At 51.5% G+C, this 19,808-nt stretch overlaps 1 protein-coding gene and 1 pseudogene across 2 annotated transcripts; one reads left to right on the forward strand and one right to left on the reverse strand.

Annotated features, from left to right (window-relative positions):
- Positions 1 to 209: 209 nt before the first annotated feature.
- LOC149335968 (uncharacterized) lies at positions 210 to 2,917 on the reverse strand (annotated as a pseudogene).
- Positions 2,918 to 3,867: 950 nt separating this feature from the next.
- LOC149335969 (uncharacterized) lies at positions 3,868 to 6,386 on the forward strand. 2 transcript variants are annotated; one of them, XM_089554612.1, is made up of 2 exons: positions 3,868 to 4,170; positions 5,138 to 6,386. In XM_089554612.1, exons 1-2 carry the CDS (start codon positions 3,868 to 3,870, stop codon positions 6,032 to 6,034), a joined length of 1,200 nt encoding a protein of 399 aa, XP_089410738.1. In that variant the 3' UTR covers positions 6,035 to 6,386. The 2 variants fall into 2 exon arrangements, with proteins under 2 accessions (XP_089410738.1, XP_089410737.1); XM_089554611.1 differs by having other exon boundaries at positions 3,868 to 4,156; positions 5,124 to 6,386.
- Positions 6,387 to 19,808: the final 13,422 nt, after the last annotated feature.

A 19,808-nucleotide genomic window follows, 5' to 3' on the forward strand; every position in this document is an offset into this window, starting at 1 on the left:
GAAGGGGACGCTTCGCTTTGAGCGCTCCCAGCCGCGTTCCTATGACCCCCGCGAACGCTACCGATACCTTACAGTCGTATTTTAAAGGAGTGTAATGGCGTCAGAAGTTTGACTGTCCTTGCACAACATGGCAGTAAGCGTACAAACAAGCAGCAGGATGAAAACAATGTGAAGGAATAAAATGGCGACGAAAGCGCCTTAGGTGTACATTATTCGACCGCAACGGTCACGTAGAACGCTTTCTTTGAAATGAACCGAAGCAGTGTGATATTATTAAGCCTGATTTCCGCCAGTGAGCTGCCCAGGTTATCAGGTCCAGGTACTGGCTTCTTCACCGCCTCGAGTACTTGTATTTTCACCGGCAGCGTCATGTGCTTCTGTGCACAAATGGGGTTGGTCAATATCAGCGTGACCTTCTTAGAGAACAGCTATTCTACGCACAAATCGCAAACGCCTTCGCAAATCCTGACAGAAAGGTATGCACCAAAACGGTTACCGTTGTAGAACTCACACTCCAGCCTGAAAGTGTACCCAGTGACTGCGCAGATCTCACTTGATAGCTTCCATATTTTCCTGCCAGCGGTCCGTTTCCGACGTATACATCGGAAAACACGCAGGTCGCAATGAAGTCGCCATGTTTGGAAACTGGGCGGTAGGGACCCGGTGTGAATGCGGCTTTCTTCATAGCTGAAAACAGCGAGCCGCACTGGTCCCCTCTAGCCTCTGTCTGTATGGTCGCAAACTGACCCTCAAGACTTGCCACACGCTTCATTAGAGAGTGTACACCGTCCACCACAGTATCTTTTTCTACAGTCTCGCTCGAGGCACCCTCCAGCATGCCTTCCAAATCCTTCTTCATGTCGCCAAGCTTCTCGACGGTACTTGCGATCGCCGTGAGGCTCTTTCGCGGAGGAGTCTCGGCGGGGCACTCTCCGTAGTGCGGGCAAGAAGCGAGCACTCAACGCCGCTTCTAATACATGAAGCGCAACAAATGCACCACACAGAAGAAGGAACCACGGAACATGGGCTTTTTAATGTTCAGTTTGATGCTATACGTACTTTTTCGTTATACCCGTGCGTTTCTTGTTTTGGGCCATATTGTTCTAAACATTCTATACTGAGTTCCCCTTTTTGTGAGCTGTTTTTATAGAGCGTTAAATATCTGTATTTTCATATTGTGTGGATGCTTGTCTCTTGTTTCTTTTAGGCACAATACTAAAGGTTCTCGGCACAAAACTTGCTTTTGGGAGCCTTTCTATTTTCACTCTGTCATTTGCTGTATGTCCATCATTAAACATAAAAAATTTAACAAATTAGTCACTTTACACAACCCAGTGAAATTGTCACAGGCGCCGGAAATTGACCTGTGTGAGTGCATGGTTGCGTGGTTTCGGCGAGCGATCACGGACGGCTGTGGCGTATCTATAAGAGGCTCCTTTTTCCAGCTCAGCCCGTTATTATACGCTTTCAACGAAAACCGAAGGAAATGCTAATGTGCGCCCAAAAACGCGCCTTTCAAGCTTTCGTCATCCACTGCGGTCACCAACTTCTTTTTTTGCGTAAGTGAAATCAATCATGAAAGTGTTTATTAGTTCTACGTTGCTGTTTACTACTTCGGCAGTATGATTATACTGTCTAGAGAGGCATGTTTTGATTCAAACCGAAAATAAAACGCCATTTTGTAGTCAAGAATCAGTTTCGATCACTGTTTTGATATTCATAGCTTTAATTGACAAGCACCAATATTGTAGCGGCCGTGGGTGTAGAAATCGACGAGAACGAAGTGCTGTGCGAGGACTAAGAAGACGAAGTGCGTGTTCTGGCAGGCATCGCATGCGCCTTCTTCTTCTCTTCTTCGCTAGGCATTTTCGCATCGCAAAAGAGTCCATGACGCTTTTGCGATGCCGAATCCCCCACCTCAACTTGTACTTATGCAGATACGGGTTCGCTACGACAAACATTTGTAACACGTGCAGAGAAGTTGAAACAATTGACCATTATCTCCTCTCTTGCCAGTGGTTTGCATTTCAGAGAAAACAGTATTTGGAAGTCCCTCTTTCGAGGTTAGGACTCTCTCTGTCTGTATCCGTTCTGCTCTCGTTTGGTGCGAGCGCCACGGGATTCTCGTTAAGCACTATTTGTGGCTACCTTCATGATTACATCATTGCAACTGGTCGCTTATCCTGTTAAATCCATATAAAATTCCACCGAATGTCCAATTCCTGAAATATCTGATTTGTTTTTTTATTAAAGATTTTGAACAATTCATACATACTTTCTAATTTCAAACATTCTGCTATTTTGCTTAGTTTATTTTTTCCGCTTTTTTTTGCTTGGCATTCACCACCGTACCTTGGCCAATGCCCCCGCGTGGGTATGTGCCATTTTCATATGGTGGAGAAGAAGAAGAAGAAGAAGGCGCTAGGCCGCTTGTTCCTTTGTTGTTCGGGTCTATCTCTTCCTGTACATACCTTTACTGTCGTTTTGTAATTACATTTCCCTTTTATATTATTGGTGGAAGTGCTGTGTACCGCAACAACAAAGTTAGAACTGCGCCGCGGACTGCTTCTGCGAAGTTAACCACGACGCGGGAAAGGGATGCTGCACCTGCCGCATCGAGGGTAATTAATGCGCAGCCACGCGACCTCGTGACCTTCTGCGGAACAGGCAGTGTGGATATGGAGCACTGGCTAGCACTGTTTCTCCCCTCCGTAGAGCCCGCCTGCACATGAACTCGTCCAACTACTATTTCGAGTTCCGCCGACTCACCATTCTCGTACATCTGGTGGACGCTTCTGGTGTCCGCCCTGACCATGCCACAGTCCAAGCCGTCAAGCACTTGCCCATTGCCTAATCGGCGCAGCTTTGTCGGCCTGTGCTTGTATTTCCGCCGTTTCAGCAAAAATTTCGCCGGCATCCCTCGTGTTCTTACCGACCTCCTTAAAAAAGACGCCCCTTTTACCTAGGGCCACACATGCATGTTCAGTGAGCAGTGCGCACCAAAGCGCACTGCTCAAGGAACAAGGTTTAGACGACCGCAGCAGTTTGGCATGGCGGTCCATCAAACCTCTCCTCTAGACACTCTGCAAGCACTGGTACTGAGACTTAGTCGGCGCCGTACCGACTAGCTGTGCGTCTCGGGCTGCGGAATTCACACCGTGGTCGCCTGAACAGAGCGCCGTTGTTTCACTTTATATATTTATTCATTTATTCGAATGCCGTAGCAATCATCTTTACAGATATGTGAAGAACATTGCGTTATCCGCGAAACCCTACAATAAAAGCAGCCAGCTCATGCGCACGCGAAACGTGCACTGCCTTCGATGTCGCCGAGTAACTGTGACCGCGCACCACAACGCCCAAGCCGCGGGTGTTGCCATCGGCGTGCTTATCGTCACCACCTGTCGGTCGCCGCTGCTTCCTTTGCTCCCGCACTGGCCATCTTGGAGCGACATACAAGTGTACTGTATCGGTTGTAGTCAAGCGTATAATGGAATCTCCACTTATACCACCAATGCGCGTGCGCGTGATGCTCTGCCTGCTCTGGCGGGCGCCGCCGAGCTGCGTCACCTTCAAATAACCGATAGCACAGTGGCGACCACGGCTCACCCTTTCTTCATAAATGCCCACTCTCTCCCTCTGTCCCTAGACTACCTCGACGCTTTGCCGTTCCTCGCATTCGCAGTTGCTGCAGTTGTCGCTCACGGCTGAGTTGGTGATCTTCGCAATCGACGCCTTTTCGTTCTGCACGCTCCGTGAAAGTATAGAGTTACTGGTTGCCGCTTTTCGGACTTGGCGGCTGCAACTACGGTTGTCGCTCCACACTCTGCAGCATTGTGGGCGTTCGCGAACGACAAGGACATCGCGATGGCTGGCACGGAATATACTCTAACTGGATTCGACGGCTACCCGGAACGCCAACGTGTCGTCTTCGTCCAGCCGCTACCCCGCACCCGAGTTTGCGGCGTCTGCGGTGTGGTGCCCAGCAGCTCCCTGTTGCTGCCCTGCGGTCACGTTTTGTGCCGGGTGTGCAAGGATCAGATTCCGAAGGAAGGCGGGAAGTGCGCCTTGGACGGCATAGAGTTCGCAGAGGCCGACATTGTGCCTGTAATCTTCAAGCAGTCTTACTTGGAGAAGCACCGCGTCTTCTGTGTCGCCGGTGTTGTAACCGTACTTCGGACCACGTGGGCCCGATCAAGCCGCTACCGTGAACATTCATCGAGGCCTGCTGTTGTAACCGTAATTCGGACCACGTGGGCCCGATCAAGCCGCTATCGTGAACATTCATCGAGGCCTGCTGTTGTAGCCGTACTTCGGACCACGTGGCCCGATCAAACAGCTACCGTGAACAATCACCAAGGTCGACAACCCCGCGACGACCATGGGAAGTGGGATGTTTGGAATGCCCCTCCGAGCCTCAGCGGATTAGTGTAGCAAGAATGTCGAGGGCCATTGTCAGCAGAAACCCCAGCGACCACAGCGGAGATGACCACTATAGCGGCGACGAAGGCAGGCGAGGCCCAGGAGCTTCTGTCCGAGCAACCACCGTGAATGCGGAGGCGACTTGGCGGCGCCGGTCACGCTGGCGGATAATTGAAGAATTCTGTGTCCCCGACTCGCGTTCTGGGAAATCGGCGGGGAGGCAAGTTCATTCCCCTGCTGGAAGACTTCGGGAGGTTCCTTTCCCGCTGGGCTGGTTGAGTCAGCATTCTCCCCCTCTCATCGACCCAGCTGCGTTAGAGTGGAAAAACCCGCACCTGCCCAGCCGTGGGTGGTGACAAGAACGTCCCCTTCGGTCCATCGGATTGGACAGTGCTCGTCGACCATTATTCCCCAGCCAGGGATCTGGGGAAACCGAACGATATTTAACTCGGCCGGGAGTGTGGCCGAGGAGAAGCCTGCTAGCTCCAGTCGACTACGGTTGACGAAGACGTTGCCCTTCCACTGAGAGCCATTCTCAGTCCCGCTCTATGTAAATAATGTAAATATGTGAATACAGTTTTTTCCTTCACTTCCCCTATTCCCCGTCTCCGGCCCACGTTTCCTTCCTCCTTCGGCACTGCGGCGGTACTCCTGGACCCGATGCCTGGTGGGACACGCTTCTAGCATCGACAAATATATCACCGGTGGTGAGCAGTGCAGCTTCGCCGGTCGGTTATGCGACCTGAAGGACCACCTGATTAACTGTGGCAGCGACAAGGTGAGATGTGCCGTGTGCCAACAATCAGTTGATCGCAACTTTGCGGTTGAACACTACAGGCAGTGCTCTGCTGAGACTCCTCCGCGAAAGAATGTGAGCCGCAAGGCGATCTCCAGTGCCGTCGAGAAGCTTGGCGACTTGAAGAAGGATTTGGGAGGCATTCTGGAGGGTGCCTCGAGCGAGACTTTAGAAATGGATGCTTTTGTGAATGGTGTAAACTCTTTAATAGAGAGCGTTGCCAGTCTTGAGAGTCAGTTTGCGACCATACAGACTGAGGTTAGCGGTGACCAGTGCGGCTCGCTGCTTTCAGCTATGAAGAAAGCCGCATTCACACCGGGTCCCTACCGCCCAGTTTCCGAACGTGGCAACTTCATTGCGACCTGCGTCTTTTCCGATGTATACGGCGGAAACGATCCACTTGCAAGAAAAAATGTAAGCACTCACGAACTATCAAGCGAGATCTGTACAGTCGCTGGCTACACTTTCAAACTGAGGTGCCAGTTCTCTTACAGTATCAGTTACGGTCTGAGTGTAAGTCTCTCTGTCCGCATTTGTGAAGGCGCTTGGGATTTGTTCGTAGAATGGCCGTTCTCTAAGAAGATCACGCTGATATTGACTCATCCCGTGGATATGCACAAGGACAAGAGGCTTCCGGTGAAGATGTGCCCACATGAGCGTCCAATGTGTCCAAGCATATGCATACCTGTGCTTAAGAAACCAGAATCTGGATGTAAGAATTGCTACACTTCACCGACACCAATCAAGTGGTGGGATATCGAACAGCAAGGGTTTATCGCCAACAAAGCGCTCTACGTGAACGTCGAGTTTCAATAACTAGCACCGTGCGTACCTTCCCCGAAATTTCATTCCTTGATTTTGTGTTGCGTTTACAGCACTGGTTTCCCCGTCGAAAACCATGTCGGGCCAGTGGTGTGAAACTTCTTAACGTCCTCAGTTCCCACGTAGTTTCCTCAAGAACTCAGGGAACCAGCATGCCCTATAAATGTAATCCCTGCTAATACGAAATAACTGTTATCATTTTGTTGTCAAGTGTGCACTACTGCTGTGCCGAGTATTTTTTTTCCTCGCTTGTCACGCGAAAAACAGTTACCTCTGTGGTTTTGTTCGAACAAAATAAACACCTATCTTCGTGCTCATTCACCGGCCTTTGTATTGCTTGTGTCAACGTCCGAAGGAGCAGATTTCCCGCAGATGTGCCTCGAAGATTAAATTGCTCCCAGTGGCCACATCACAACTGTCAGACCTTTTCATTTCCACTCGTTTGCGTCGACCGCCTCATGCGCTGCCCATTCTGTGGTCTTTGAACGGCCTTTGAGCGAAATGCTGCTGGCTTTGCACAGCACGCCTTCCTCACCTTCAGGCGAGGTGTGTGCATGGCAACGCCATTATTAACGGGAAAGTGTGATATGGCTTATCGGACACGAAATGCAGCGTCGGCGTTTTCTAGCCGCAGTGGTCCCAGAAATCGCAGAGACGCCCCTGTGGTATCAAAGAAAGAGCAAATTTCTTCCGCAGCAGCAAGGAATCGAACCCTGGACCTACAGGAGGCGAGCACGCAACCTATTGGCTACACTAACAGCGTCGCTTCTTGGCGAACAAAGGTCAATCAAGTATATCCATTGCCTTACGACCGTGTGTCATTAGAAAAGAGAAATAAAAGAAATGTAAACGAGAAAATCAATGCTTTCTCCTTTATAGCACATTATGCACTCCGTAATTTGCCAGTACCGTGTGTACCCGACTGTTATTAAACGTTATTGAAAGGTGACCTCCAATTCGCGTGCGCGTTACTATGAGAACCGAAATCTAGTGTGGGGCCTGAGCAGCCAAGTGCGTATATAGGGTGAAAGGCTCAGGATAAGCCGCGTACAACGGCTCACGCCGTAAAATAATGATGTGATGTTTCGTTTCCAGTCATCGCGGCATTTTTTACACTTGCGGCTAACTTTCTCGACGTTACCCGCATATACCCGTGGACGAGCGAGCCAACTGAGACATTACTTTGCTGTAACCCTATTTTGTTACATTTGCAGGAGGAAAAAAATCTCTGCCTCTCCTGTAACCGATAGTAGAGTAAGCATGAAATGTTTACGGGCATAACACGAAGCGTACGCGGACACGACGAGACGCAGGCCTGACAAGAATGTATATGCAGCGCGTTCGAAACTGTGTAAAGTGCGTAGAGGCGAACGCGCTTTCCGCACCACTTTACCTATGTGACACTGGTGACGTCATCGCTAGATTACGTCACACATAATTGATAACGATGTAATGAGAAATTAATAATTAGTGACTAATTACTGATTAATGACTAAATACTTATTAACCGCTGATTAATGACGCTTAAGTTTCGCATTTAGGAGCGCTGCCAGGCAGTGCACGGAACGCCACCGCCCGTTCGGCGCGATGCCTTGCCCTTGGAACGCAACGCTTTTTGAGAAAAGGAAATGGCGCAGTAATTCTCGGCCGTCTCGGTGGGCACCCGAACTATACCCGAACCGCACCTTAAAGGAAGGGAGGAATGCCACCACCCGTTCCGCGCGTAGCTACCGGCGCTTGTATGCCGGTCCTAGGAGGGCTTAGAGAGTCTCGTTATATCTCGTACGGTGCCCGGATGCTCTCGTTTCAGTGCCCGAATGAGTGGAAATCAGTGCCCGGATGTTGGCTCTCGGTCTCGGCGTGACGTCACCACACTGCCGACAACGGGAGCTAAAAGCAATTCATGCTTAAAAAAAGCATACACGATGGTTACCACTGTTTACGGCGGTATTCGGCGATACCTGCTATGGTATATTTCGCGATATATTGCGGTAAATAATTCGAGAGCAACATGCATATACACACCCAACAATACTTGAGAAAAGATTTTTACAGTGGGAAACCGTTGACGAACGAAATTTTTTCATATAATGTAAGAATTCAGTATAGCAGTCAGTATATACGCAGATCACCCGACGGCAGTCTTGAACTTTTTTCTGTTAACGTTTTCACTATCTACAAAAGCGTTCCCAATTGGTTTTCTATCGCAGTCTTCACTACTCGATGCGATCGATGGAAGCACTTTAAAAGAAAGATTTTGCTACATATGAGAATAATAGACCATTACCTTCAATGTTTTCATAAGAGTACCTTACAATTTTTAAATTTTCTTCGTTTTTGTCCGAGAGTGTTGGACATGGTAAAGTTATAGAGCTTTCCGTTAGTTTCGCAAGGCTGTGGCGGGTAATGCAACACCGGTGTGTACTAAGTTGCGTACAAATGGTTCTCGCCTGCGACGCTTCGAATTCTGTAGGTCTGCGACTGGGGAGGGCCGTCGGTCTTGCCGCAGACGGCCTGCGGCCAAGTTTCGTCCGGTTGGAATTCAGTCGCAGCAGCGTCGGTGTGTTCGCTCTGCGACTGACCATTGGGCAGCGCCGAGACGGCGCGTGACGTCACGTCACGCGTCGACTCAGCGTGGGGTCACGTGGGAGCTGTTCCCGCAGCGTAAGCAAAACTGTTTATTCCAATCAAAACATACGAAATGTTGCCTTGCAGCTAAAACACGCTGGTCATAACATCACCAACGCATTCCCTGCAGCGTTTCTGTCGCGTTTAATCGTGGGTTGCCTATGCGAACATCGAGCAACGTTGCTTGTCCCTCCGACCGAATTCGCTGGGTACGCGTTGCATGTGAAAGCACTGCTCGAAAATCGCACTGCGGCGTCGCCGACTAGGGCGACCATTGTCGTTCTAGTCGCAGCATGTGAAACGGCCCTAACGGCCGTTGTACGATCGCTTTCGGGCAGATCCGCCAGGTAGGCGGACTGGCGGACCGCCCGACGAGACAATAGGCATCCGCGCCGTCCGGCGGGCGGGTGGACTGTTGGTCAACTTTAACTTTCGGGCGGATGAGCGGATCCGCCTGGCGACCGGATTGCAGCGATTGGCTGCTTTTTACGTGACGTCTGCCTCCGCTTCTGCCGGGGCAAGATGGCCGTCCGTCGACTGAGCTGGGGATCGAGGCATAGGTCGTGGCTGTAGTGGTGGCAGCTATGCCGCGAAGCATATTAAATGGGCCACATGTTGATATTACGAGTGTTCAGAGCGACTGCGAACTTCTCCGCGTGCAGCAGCGGCGAGCGGCAGTTTCCCCGAGTTGAATTCTGTAATCATCGACGCTGATGGAGTTGACGGAGCGCCTCTTCAAACCGACGCAGGACCTACGCGTTGGCGGTGTCACGAAGTGTTTATATGGAGCTGTTTGCGGTGGTTGCAAGCGTTCCTAATTCCTGCAAGGATCATCACGCACAGCGGCGAGTAACAGCTGCTCACGGTGAACTTCTGTGCGTGCATGAGCTGCCTAGCACAGTGACCAGTGACCGCGCAGTAAAAGTGATAGCGATCGGAGCGGGTGGTTTTTCGTCAAGGCTGTGAAATATGCACCTGCGAGAGCTCACTACGCACGCCGTGCTTTCCGAATGCTGAAATGAACGTGGCGTTGTGCAGCTAGTCGCATTCGTTGCGATGGTTGCAGTGATCGCGACGGAAGCGTGCACATGACGTTGTTTTTGCTACGCATTCATTACCATTTTGATCGAGATTCGTGTTTGCACTGTGCTTGAGAATTGCCGTGTGTGCGACGTAACGCGAGCTTGGCTGCACGGCCGTCGGACTGTTTTCTGCGGCGACAACACCGATGTCGCCATCCTTCTGCGCCTTGGTGCTCGATTCAATAAATTTTGTGATGATGGGTGCTCGGGTTAGGACTCGCCGGAGGAACTGTGTAACCTGTGTGAAAACATTGGTGCAGTGCAAATGTATCTTCGGGAGCGTCATTTCTTTTTATTTCCTGCCAGCTGAGCGCACATTTGCCTGCAATAAATATATCGGCGTGATGAATGGGTGACTGAACACTTCCTGTAGCCATTTCGGTTCAGGTTGTAACAAGATGGTATTACGCGATTACAAACAAGAATCACTGCTGCTTTTAAATCATGGATGGTTGACGGTGTACAAATCTCCAATATGTGCGAACTCATTAGTCTGTTTATCAGGTGCATTTCAACTGATGTAGCGCAGAAAAAAAAAGTATTATGCAATCAAAACTGTCCACAGAGCAAGTTGGGCATAACGAGTCTTGATGAAAAACAAGAAAAAAAAAATATTGAGAAAACATTTGTCATTGCTTTTTTTTGTTTTTGCTTAGCAGTGTTAAGTCAATATTGACAAATGCTTGGCAGTATTCAGTTTAAGTGGGATTTTGGTTTCCACTGCAATCAGAAAAATGCAGTGGTCTTGAAGCACCTCTTGGGCAACGACAGTGTTTGTTGTTGATTTTGCTGACGGTCGTTTTCGATCTGGAGATCAGTGGTACGAAACTGGATGTGTTCGCAATGCTATTGTTGTTAAGCTGCTCGCGAAATCGGCTTTATTGGTGTAAGTGGTTATTCAGCAGGCCTTTCCTGGGTCAGCCGCAGCAGTTTGTTTAAAAAGACATTCTCGAAGCTTTGGGAAGATCTCGTCGATGCACTTGCATATGTCTATCTGCTACCTTCATTTGTTTGCCGCCGCGGTGGCTCAGTGGCTATGGTGCTCGGCTGCTGGCCCAAAAGACGCGGGTTCGATCCCGGCCGCGGCGGCTAGAATTTCTTTGGAGGAGAAATTCTAGAGGCCCGTGTACTGTGCGATGTCAGTGCACGTTAAAGAACCCCAGGTGGTCGAAATTTCCGGAGCCCTTCACTACGGCGTCTCTCATAGCCTTAGTCGCTTTGGGACGTTAAACCCCAGAAAACCAAACCAAACCAACCTTCATTTGTTTGTGACTGCTTGCTACAGACATGATTACTTGCAGACTGCAAAATGAGCCCTGTGGAGCTGGTAAAGCTACGCTACGAAGAAAGATAATGGGGACGATACACAGGGTAGCAATTCTTGCTCTGTCGTCGTCCCTTAGCACAGTTTCGACATGCCAACTTGCCACCGGTTCACCCCACAGTACGCTATGATTAAGTTCTGTGAAATTTACATTAAGCAACTATGTGAGAGGAATCAGGTTGTGTATGCATATTCAGTGCGTGCTGTGCAGATAGCTTCCTGCCTCATCATAGCCTGGCCCCTCTTGTGTTTCTTAGCCTTCATCACCCAGCACCTATGGCACATTTTTGTGGCATTGGCATGTGCTGCAAATCACGAAACACATTTCATACTATTGCCCCTGCTTGATTGTTTTGGCCGATTAAGTTTTTTCATACAAATCGGCAAGCTTTTAGAAAACATTTCTGCAATATATAGTCAAGCCAAAAAGGGATGATCCCCTCGCTGGCGTTGCTCTGTCCCATGGTGGGATAAAGACATGAATGGGTGGCTCCGTTTCCCCCGACGAGGTTGCTGGCCACCACATCCACGGGTGAACGGCAGCGCTGTCGCCGTGGTCGCCGCATCGGCGGCATGGCAAGCAAACAGTGCGGGTGCGGCAGGAACACGATACGTCGACAATCACTACAAAATGTGCACGTATACACCTTTGCAATAAGGGCTCCCTGGGCGCTGCCATATTGTTCACTGGACTGTCGTGAGCACCCCTCGCTAGCACGGTGGAAGCGGCGGCGGAACCGGTTTCCGACAGTCCAGAGAGGAGGCTTCTCGACAACTCTCTCGCCCGATGCAAAGGACTATAACTACCAACGTCTAGGACGTGGAATTGCGTGAGATAAGACAACCACTAACAGGGTGAACGTACAAAGCAGGGGACTACTTGACGCATCGAAGACGAAAAAGTGTTCCAGTTATACGTCAAAATTTACGTCTCGCCCTATGAAAGCCCCAAAACAGACGTTCGGGAAAATGTGCAAAGGCTTTTTTCTGGGGTGGGGGGCTCCGTTCCCCTTTTAGAACCGACACTGGTTGACTGACAATAATTGTCGTCCGCGACGACAGGACTGGTCAGCCGCGTGTCGGTGCTGAGGCTCCGAAGGGACTCAGGAGAGGGTCGTGCTGGTGGTTAGGTGTCCGCTGTTTCCTGAGCACGATGGCAGAGGCCGAGTTTGAAAAACTGGTCGAGCAGGGAAGAAGCTTCGGCTTCGAAGGTAAAGAACTGTTCCCGTGGTTTGAACAGGAGCGGGCTAGGCGCCGAAGAGAGAGAAATGCAGAACGCACTTGGGGCAAGGAAGAAGGCGAACGCGAAGATCGTATCAGAGATGAGGAGTTGAAGAGGCGGGGCAAAGAGAAAAATCCAAAATAAGAATGGCTTTGCTTGAAAAGGAAAAGGAGGCGTAGTTGTTGAGGCGGGAACCCGCAAGTGCCTCTGAAACGGACTCCGGGTTCCGGTCGGAAGAGAGGGGGGCGGTGCAAGGAAACAAAGTGAACCCGCACAAAGTTATGCCTGTTTTCAATGAACAGCGCGATGACCTCGATGCCTATTTCAGGCGTTTTGAGCGCGTGACAGAGAGCTAAGCTTGGCCACGGGACCAATGGTCCACTTATCTGAGCCTGTGTTTCAGCGGCGAAGCTCTGAGCGTTTTATGCGAAGTATACTACTTTAGCTACCACTTCAGCCCTTCACCGTGGTTATGCGCCTCCAAATCACGTGACACGATGATGCCACACCACGTGACACGATGACGTCACGGCAGTGGAGAAACGGGGGCCCACCTGGCGCCGTCGCTGTGGTTGTGCGCCTCCAAATCACGTGATACATGACGTCACACCACGTGACATGATGACGTCACGAAAGTGGAGAAACGGGGGCCCACCTCGCGCCGTCGTTGTGGTTGTGCGCCTCCAAATCACGTGATACATGACGTCACACCACGTGACACGATGACGTCACGACAGTGGAGAAACGGGGCCCACCTCGCGCCGTCGCTGTGGTTGTGCGCCTCCAAATTATGCGACAGGATGATGCTTCGCATTCTCCAGGCTTAACCAAGTTAAGCCTCAGCCATTTTTTTAGTCGAATGTCCGCGCCTGATTGTACGATCTACGACAAGTTAAATCTCCGAAGATGCGATTTGGATTGGCAGAGGAAGGATTCAAAGAGAAGTTTAAGGGGGCATCGCCCATGAATGGAGAAACTTACTCCCAGTTTGTGACTCGACTCAGGAATTTCCTCGAGCGGTGGGTAGAGCTTTCCAGCACGGCTTTGCTTGAGCTGACGGTTAAGCACCAGTTCCTTTCAAGCTGCGTGGCACCGCTGGAAATATTTCTTAAAGAGAAAATGGACCCTACCCTTGAAGAAATGGTAGAAGGAGCGGAGCAGTACGTGGACGCTCAGGCATGGGCGAATTTTACAAAACGGCCAGCGCCAAAGAGGGAGCCGTCAGTTAGAGCCAGCTCTGAACAAATGGTAGAAATGAAAGACGGGAGCAAGTCGGCTGTGAAGCCGAACGATCAGGAAATGCAGAAATGTTTCATTTGCTGACGCCTCAACCACCGACCCGAAAGCTGCGGCGTTGGCAGAATGGAGTGCAATAGACGACCTCCGAAAAGTTTTAAGTGCAGGCGAACAATTCATACTAGCTGCAAGTGTTGGCAGAGAGGTACGACGAAGCGAAAATACGCCGCTGAATAATTAGCAACAGTATGTATCCAGGATGGATACATTGAATTAAAAAAAATTGGGCTAAGGTTTCCGTTGTTTCCGCCGGTCTGACTGATAAGGCTGTAACTATAAGTGAGATGCTTCCTGTGGTCCCCCGTGCGATCGGTAACCAAAGGGTTCGAGTACTTAGAGACATCGGGTGCAACATAGTGATAGTGAGGAGGAGCCTGGTCGAAGATGGCGATCTCACGAGATTCAATTCTCCCGTTTAACTCATCGATCGGTCGGTTCGCATGCTTCCAAAGGAGAGAAGGCAGTAGTGCACTATGTAGCGGTGTTGTACGCTTAAGTCACATAAGGAAGGACGAGATCCCAATTCTAGTGGTTAGATGTGACTGAGGGCGGCGCGGGAGTCACGCAGCACAGCACACTTGGGCGGCGGAGGGACGATGGTGAGCAGCAGGTCCAGACCAAGCTGGATCCCCATCAGCTACGCCGTGGTGGAAGAGCCTACTTAGCGACCGAGGCCGCGCTTTTTGTCCGATTTTGTCTCAGCCAGGGCAACATAATTCATTACTACCTCCGCCTAAGTTCCGCACAGCAACGGCCTCGCCAAGCGATTTAAGCGCGCTCAAGTCTGAGGCGGGTAATGCAAGACCGGTGTGTTCCGGGTGGCGTACAATTGGTGGTGGTAAGTTGGCTTCGCCCACCTAACGCGAATTCTGACTAGTGCGAGCTGAGACCGTACCATAACAGCCATAACCAGCTAGAGTTCACCGCGCGCCCGGACTTTCGATCCGAAGGAAGGAAAGCGCAGATTATTGACAGCACAAGTGTTTATTACGCAGTAAGCTTTATTGCAAAACACTGCACTAACGCTCAGACATCAGCACGGTCCATACCCCTGAGGGAGTACATATAGTGCGCGGCCCGCTGCTAGACCGAACAAGTTCCGCGCTCCATTTTGCGCGCGAACTCTGTTCCGAGCGCGGGTCTTCTCTCCAACGTCCCTGCGGGCGCGGTTGAATCGCTTGGCGAGGCCGTTGCTGTGCGGAACTTAGGCGGAGGTAGTAATTCGATTAATTATGTTGCCCTGGCTGAGACAAAATCGGACAAAAAGCGCGGCCTCGGTCGCTAAGTAGGCTCTTCCACCACGGCGTAGCTGATGGGGATCCAGCTTGGTCTGGACCTGCTGCTCACCATCGTCCCTCCGCCGCCCTCAGCCGGCTGCCGACCAACGGCCGTGGCACCCCACCAGTGCGCGAATTCCGATCGGGCATCGCGCAGCTTGCGCAGCTCGGATGCGCCGTGCGCGCGCAGTGGGTGCCCGGTCACTGCGGCATCGCCGCAACGAGGAAGCTGACGAACTCGCGACCACCGCAAATCAGCTGCCTCCCAGCAACCTTCCTCTTGCGCTGGAGGACGTGCGTGCGGTCATCCAGGATCATCTCCGTCGGCAGCACCCCGATCCCCGCATCGCAGGAGGTGAGCGCATTTTTCACATCACCGGCTGTCGCCCACTCACGCGGGTGCAGCGCGCAATGATCCTTAGCTATCGTATTGGATGCGTGTGGCCCGGGGAACGACGCGTGCGTCAGGGGTTCGCGACGAGTGCTGTGTGTTTTGGATGCGGTGCGGCAGAAACTCTAGAGCACTTCCTCCTTCGCTGCACCGTGTTCGCTGATGCCCGTCGCGACATGCTTGCGGCTTACAGGGCGCGGGGCATTCATTCTTCCAGATGCTCATACTACGCTATTGTGGCCGCAGGGCCGCGCGCACCCGTGAGCGAACAGTGGTGAGCCTCTGTGCATTCCTCGAACAGACGGGCTTGACTTGCCGCCTGTTCTCCGCCAGGTAGTTACTTTCAATGACCGAACGCTCTGCGTGTGCTACCTTGGACGATGAACAGCCGGACGCCTCCACTCCAGCTGTTTTGTGCTTTGTGTCGTGCGCGTGTGTTTGTACAGTGGCGATCAATATGAAGGTTATGGCTCCAGCGGCGACCGAGACAAGGAGCAGCGCCACGTTACGTCATCACCTTCCGTGGCGAGGGGAACATAAGAGTAGCTTCCCTCTCTCTTTTCGCTGTTCCTTGAGCTGCTGTTACTCCCATCTAGCAAGTCGCAAATTTCGTTTTTTTTTTTTACGCGTTAGCAGAGAGATACGCATGTGTCGCAATCTTGTTTATACCGTTAGACCAGACGGTGTGTTAAAAATGTGCCACGCGAAGATCCGTCTTAAAGATTCGCCACCCTTCGTGAGATAACCTTCAAACTCATTCATTATCGGCCACGATATGAGGAAACCACGCGGACACATGATTGTAATGAAAGAAAACAAACACAGAAAAAAGGTGGCGAGGTAATCATAGGGGTGACGGTTGTATCTCGAAAGGGCCTGCAAGGGAAAGAAGGCAACGCCATCTTTATCGTCGCAGCTCTGATATCGGCCGCTATGCAGATTGAAAGGCCCGCCGGTCGATGCTCGCGCGATCACCTTCAAATTGATCGCGACTGTACTGTGTTCTGCACCCTTGGTGAGGTCCGGCTGAACGCAGCGGTTAGAAGCGGCATCCTAGCTCCGGCGCACGGCACGGAGCGCCGTTATGTGAGCGGTTGCGAACGGAGAGAGACGCTTGCCGCCCGACAAGCAGCCTACGAAGCCAGAAGTGCCTTTTGTATACGATCCCTCCTTCAATCGGCGCTGTTCTCTTCCGCTCCGCGCAGTGAAAACGAGGGCGACAAGGTCAAGACTGCATGCTGCACACGCGGTGCTCTGGTGAAGCAGGGGGTCGGGGAGGGGGACTGGCGCCTCAGCGGCGGCGCTGGCTTCCTGCAGCCGGGCCCGGCCAACACTCTTTCCACCTTCAGTTTTCACTCAACTCAAACACTCGCAGAGTCCGAACACCTGGGGCGTCCTGGCCGAGACACTTGCTATCTCTCTATGGAGAGAAGGTCTCTGCAGACCCGCGCTCGGAACAGAGTTCGTGCGCAAAATGGAGCGCGGAACTTGTTCGGTCTAGCAGCGGGCCGCGCACTATATGTACTCCCTCACGGGTATGAACCGTGCTGATGTCTGAGCGTTAGTGCAGTGTTTTGCAATAAAGCTTACTGCGTAATAAACACTTGTGCTCTCAATAAACTGCGCTTTCACTCCTACGGAGAGAAAGTCGGGGCGTGCGGTGAACTCTAGCTGGCTATGGCTGTTATGGTACGGCCTCAGCTTGCACTAGTCAGAATTCGCGTTAGGTGGGCGAAGCCAACTTACCACCACCTATTGTACGCCACCCGGAACACACCGGTCTTGCATTACCCGCCTCAGACTTGTGCGAAACGAAACGGAGAGCTCTATAATTTTGCCATGTCCAACTCTCTCGGACAAAAATTTAGAAAACTGAGAAATTGCAAGGTACTTCACGGAAACATTGAAGGTAATGAATGGTCCATACTTGTGATGTGTAGCAAAATCATTCTTTTAAAGTGCTTCCATCGATCGCATCGAGAAGTGAAGACTGCCATAGAAAACCAATTGGGAACGCTTTTGTAGGTAGTGAAAACGCTAATAGAAAAAATTTCAAGACTGCCGTCGGGTGATCTGCGGATGTACTGACTGCTATAGTGAATTCTTACATTATATGAAAAAATTTCGTTCATCAACGCTTTCTACTCTAAAATGCTTTTCTCAAGAATTGTTGGGTATGTATATGCATATCGCTCTCAAATTATTTCCCGCAATATAGCGCCAAATGAATATGCCTCAGCAGCTATCACCGAGTATTGCGGTAAACAGTGGCAACCGTCGTGTAAGCTTGTTTTTTTCTTTCTGTAAAACTGTTGTGTCCCCTTATTGCTTTTGTGTGTGTGCGCCCCTCGCATCCTCCTCCTAACGACCACTCGCATCCTCCTCCTAACGACCACTCGCATCCTCCTCCTAACGACCACTTGCCCCTCGTCGCACGCTGTCGCCAGATGCCCCCCCATGGTGCGCCCCCGCATCCTCCTCCTGTTTTGGGAAGCCACTCCCTCCCGTGGACGCTTCTCCGCTCCCTCCTTTCTTCGGGCGGCCAGTTCGGCTCCTGCCTCGGTCGACGCTGGTCGCACCCTCATCGGCTTTAAATAAACGAAGTCTTAAAGTACCGTGTGCGTCTTTCGCTGCATTCAACACAGAGACCGGACACGACAGTGGCGACGAGAAAGTGGATTCGACCCGCGCTACGCAACGCTATTGACAAGCCATGGCTACGCGAGGGTTTCCCAATCAGATACCAGAGTTCAACGGCTCATCGTGGTCATCGTGGGTTGGACGCCTTCAGTTCTACTTTGAAGCTAACAACATCACAGACCCAGCCTTGAAGAGGGCCAACCTGCTGACGCTGTGCGGGGAGCAGACCTACGATACTGTCTACGCCCTTATTCAGCCAAGCACACCAGCGGCAGTGTCTTACGACGACATCGTAAAAGCGCTGCAAAAGCACTACGACCCAAGGCCATCCGAGGTCTACAGCCGGGCTCGCTTCCAACGACGAGATCAACTGGGAGGAGAAACTGTGAGCGCCTACGTAGCCGCGCTCAAGAAGCTCGCTGCCGACTGCAATTTTGGAACGCTGTCGACAACAGCTACCGGGCAGGAGGGAGACGCAGCTTCTTCTGCTAACACCACCATGCTTCCCTTGGACGTGATGTTACGCGACAGATTTGTGTGCGGACTGAGTGACGAGTCACTGCAGCAGCGCCTGTTCGCTGAGAAGGACCTCACATTCAGCAAAGCTTACGACATCGCCGTTCGAGCGGAGAGCGCCGGTCACCAGCAGAGAGGGATTCGCCGGAACACCGAGCCGGTACACCAGACAAGCAACCAGGTGCGCAAGCCTTCTGTTGTTGTAAAATCGGTCAAAAAGGCACAACGCTGCTGGCGGTGTGACGACCAACACAACCCCCAGGGATGTCGATTCCAGTCAGCCACGTGTAATTTTTGCCACAAGCGAGGGCATATCGAAAGAGCATGCATTACGAAACGGAGACTTGCCAAGATAAAGTCACCTTCCCAGCCTAATCACAGCGTCAACGCCTCAGAGAATACGCCGCTATCTGATCTCCATGGAACAACATCAGCAACACCATCTGTGTTGTACGACCTGAACACCATGAATCTCGGCACGCGACCGAAGATTTTTGCAGAAGTAAGCGTACATCACCAGCTGATTAAGTTCGAGGTGGACTCCGGCGCAGCCTGTACTCTGATCAGTGAGGACACGTTCCGAACTTCATGGCCATCTGACGCACCCGCCCTGCAACAAGACGACACGCACCTGCGAACGTGGTCAGGACAGAATCTGCCACTATTGGGCTCTGCCAACGTGCAGGTTAACTACAACGGCCAGACCCATACGCTACCTCTGCTTGTTGTGAAGGGCACAGGATCAAGCCTTCTAGGGAGAAACTGGTTTTCTCCACTAGGCGTGATGATATGCGGCATACACCAGACGCCGAGCCAGAACATGGTTGAGCAACTGCAAGAGAAATACGAAAGAGTATTCTCGGAAGAGATTCCAGGAAACGAAGGGACCCCGGTCACACTGGAGTTGTTGGACAACGCGCAACCCAAATTTCTGAAGGCCAGGCCGGTGCCGTTTGCTCTCCGAGATTCAGTTGAAAAAGAGTTGGACAAACTGGAGCAGCAAGGTGTCATCGAGCCGACGCAGCATTCAGAATGGGCCACACCACTTGTCGTAGTTCGCAAGAAGAACGGAACCATACGCCTCTGCGGAGACTACCGGAGCACCGTCAATCTTGCGACTAAAGCGTCCTCTTACCCGCTACCGACACCTGAAGAAGTATTCAGTGTACTACGTGGCGCAAGAGTCTTCAGCACATTGGACCTCACCCAGGCGTATCAGCAGCTGAAGGTGAGCGAGTCAACTGCTGAATTATTGGCAATTAACACACTGAAAGGCTTGTACAAAGTCAAGCGACTGCCTTTTGGCGTAGCTGCAGCCCCGGCCATATTTCAAAAATTCATGGAGACAGTGCTTCAGGGCATCCCAGGAGTTTGTGTCTACCTTGACGATGT

This window comes from Amblyomma mixtum, chromosome 7 (genome assembly GCF_055824585.1).
Source record: "Amblyomma mixtum isolate Tamu chromosome 7, ASM5582458v1, whole genome shotgun sequence".
Taxonomy (NCBI): Eukaryota; Metazoa; Arthropoda; class Arachnida; order Ixodida; family Ixodidae; genus Amblyomma; species Amblyomma mixtum.

What these genes read in the sequence shown, in the direction of transcription:
- LOC149335969 (XM_089554612.1), top strand. Translation starts at nt 3,868, where the DNA reads ATGGCTGGCACGGAATATACTCTAACTGGATTCGACGGCTACCCGGAA. An exon ending in GTGTCGCCGGTGTTGTAACC is followed by an intron (nt 4,171 to 5,137) that starts GTACTTCGGACC and finishes GGTGGTGAGCAG; the next exon opens with TGCAGCTTCGCCGGTCGGTT.